The sequence below is a fragment of the Condylura cristata genome, unplaced genomic scaffold (genome assembly GCF_000260355.1).
Source record: "Condylura cristata isolate star-nosed mole 26May11 unplaced genomic scaffold, ConCri1.0 scaffold00021, whole genome shotgun sequence".
NCBI classification, from domain to species: Eukaryota; Metazoa; Chordata; class Mammalia; order Eulipotyphla; family Talpidae; genus Condylura; species Condylura cristata.
In genome coordinates, this window is record NW_004567122.1 from 238,276 (window position 1) to 238,863 (window position 588).

At 73.0% G+C, this 588-nt stretch overlaps 1 protein-coding gene across 1 annotated transcript in view; it reads left to right on the forward strand.

The window, feature by feature from the left end:
* BANK1 (B-cell scaffold protein with ankyrin repeats 1) overlaps window positions 1–588 on the forward strand; it is a 72,497-nt gene that overhangs the window by 33,629 nt on the left and 38,280 nt on the right. Inside the window, exon 11 of the mRNA XM_012727725.1 lies at window positions 418–493. Coding sequence (XP_012583179.1) covers window positions 418–493 — 76 coding nt within the window. The remainder of the gene's footprint in view (window positions 1–417; window positions 494–588) is intronic.

Sequence of the window (588 nt, forward strand, 5' to 3'; positions counted from 1 at the left end):
TGCCTGGAGGCCTGGGTGGCTCGGTGTTCGCGTGACTTGCGGCGCGAGCGGCCACAGCTCCTGCAGGGCCAGCTGGCTCCTGGCCGCCGGTGAAGGATTCTGCCTGGAGGAAGGGAAACGTTCCTGAGGGGCGTCTGACGGTGCCAGGTTTGAGGTCCGCTGAGGAGTCAGTCGGAGCAGGCCTCGCGCAGGAGAGGACAAGCGGACGGGCTGCAGCTCCGGGCGGCAGCCGCCGGGCCCTGGTTGTGAGCGAGCGTGAGGTGCTGTCTCGGCCTCTCCCCGTCGGGCCTGCGGCCGGGAGCTCTCTCCTCGGCCGCGCTAAGCTTCGGGTTCTCCTGCCAGTTCCTTCTTGCCACCGACAGAGCGTGGTCCTCCAGGGACACGGCCCCAACTGACCGTCCCGCCCCGGGGCTGCAGGCCGGCGTGACGACCCCGGCCACGGCCCTGCCGGCCTCACGTCCCCCCGTGGCTGTGCCACGTGCCGGCAGCGCAGGTGACCCTCACTCCCGAGGGCCCTGTGGGCGTCGTGGGGGCCCCAGCCGGGGGCTCCGGGAGGAGGCGGCCACCTGCCTCCCAGGCCCTGCCCGG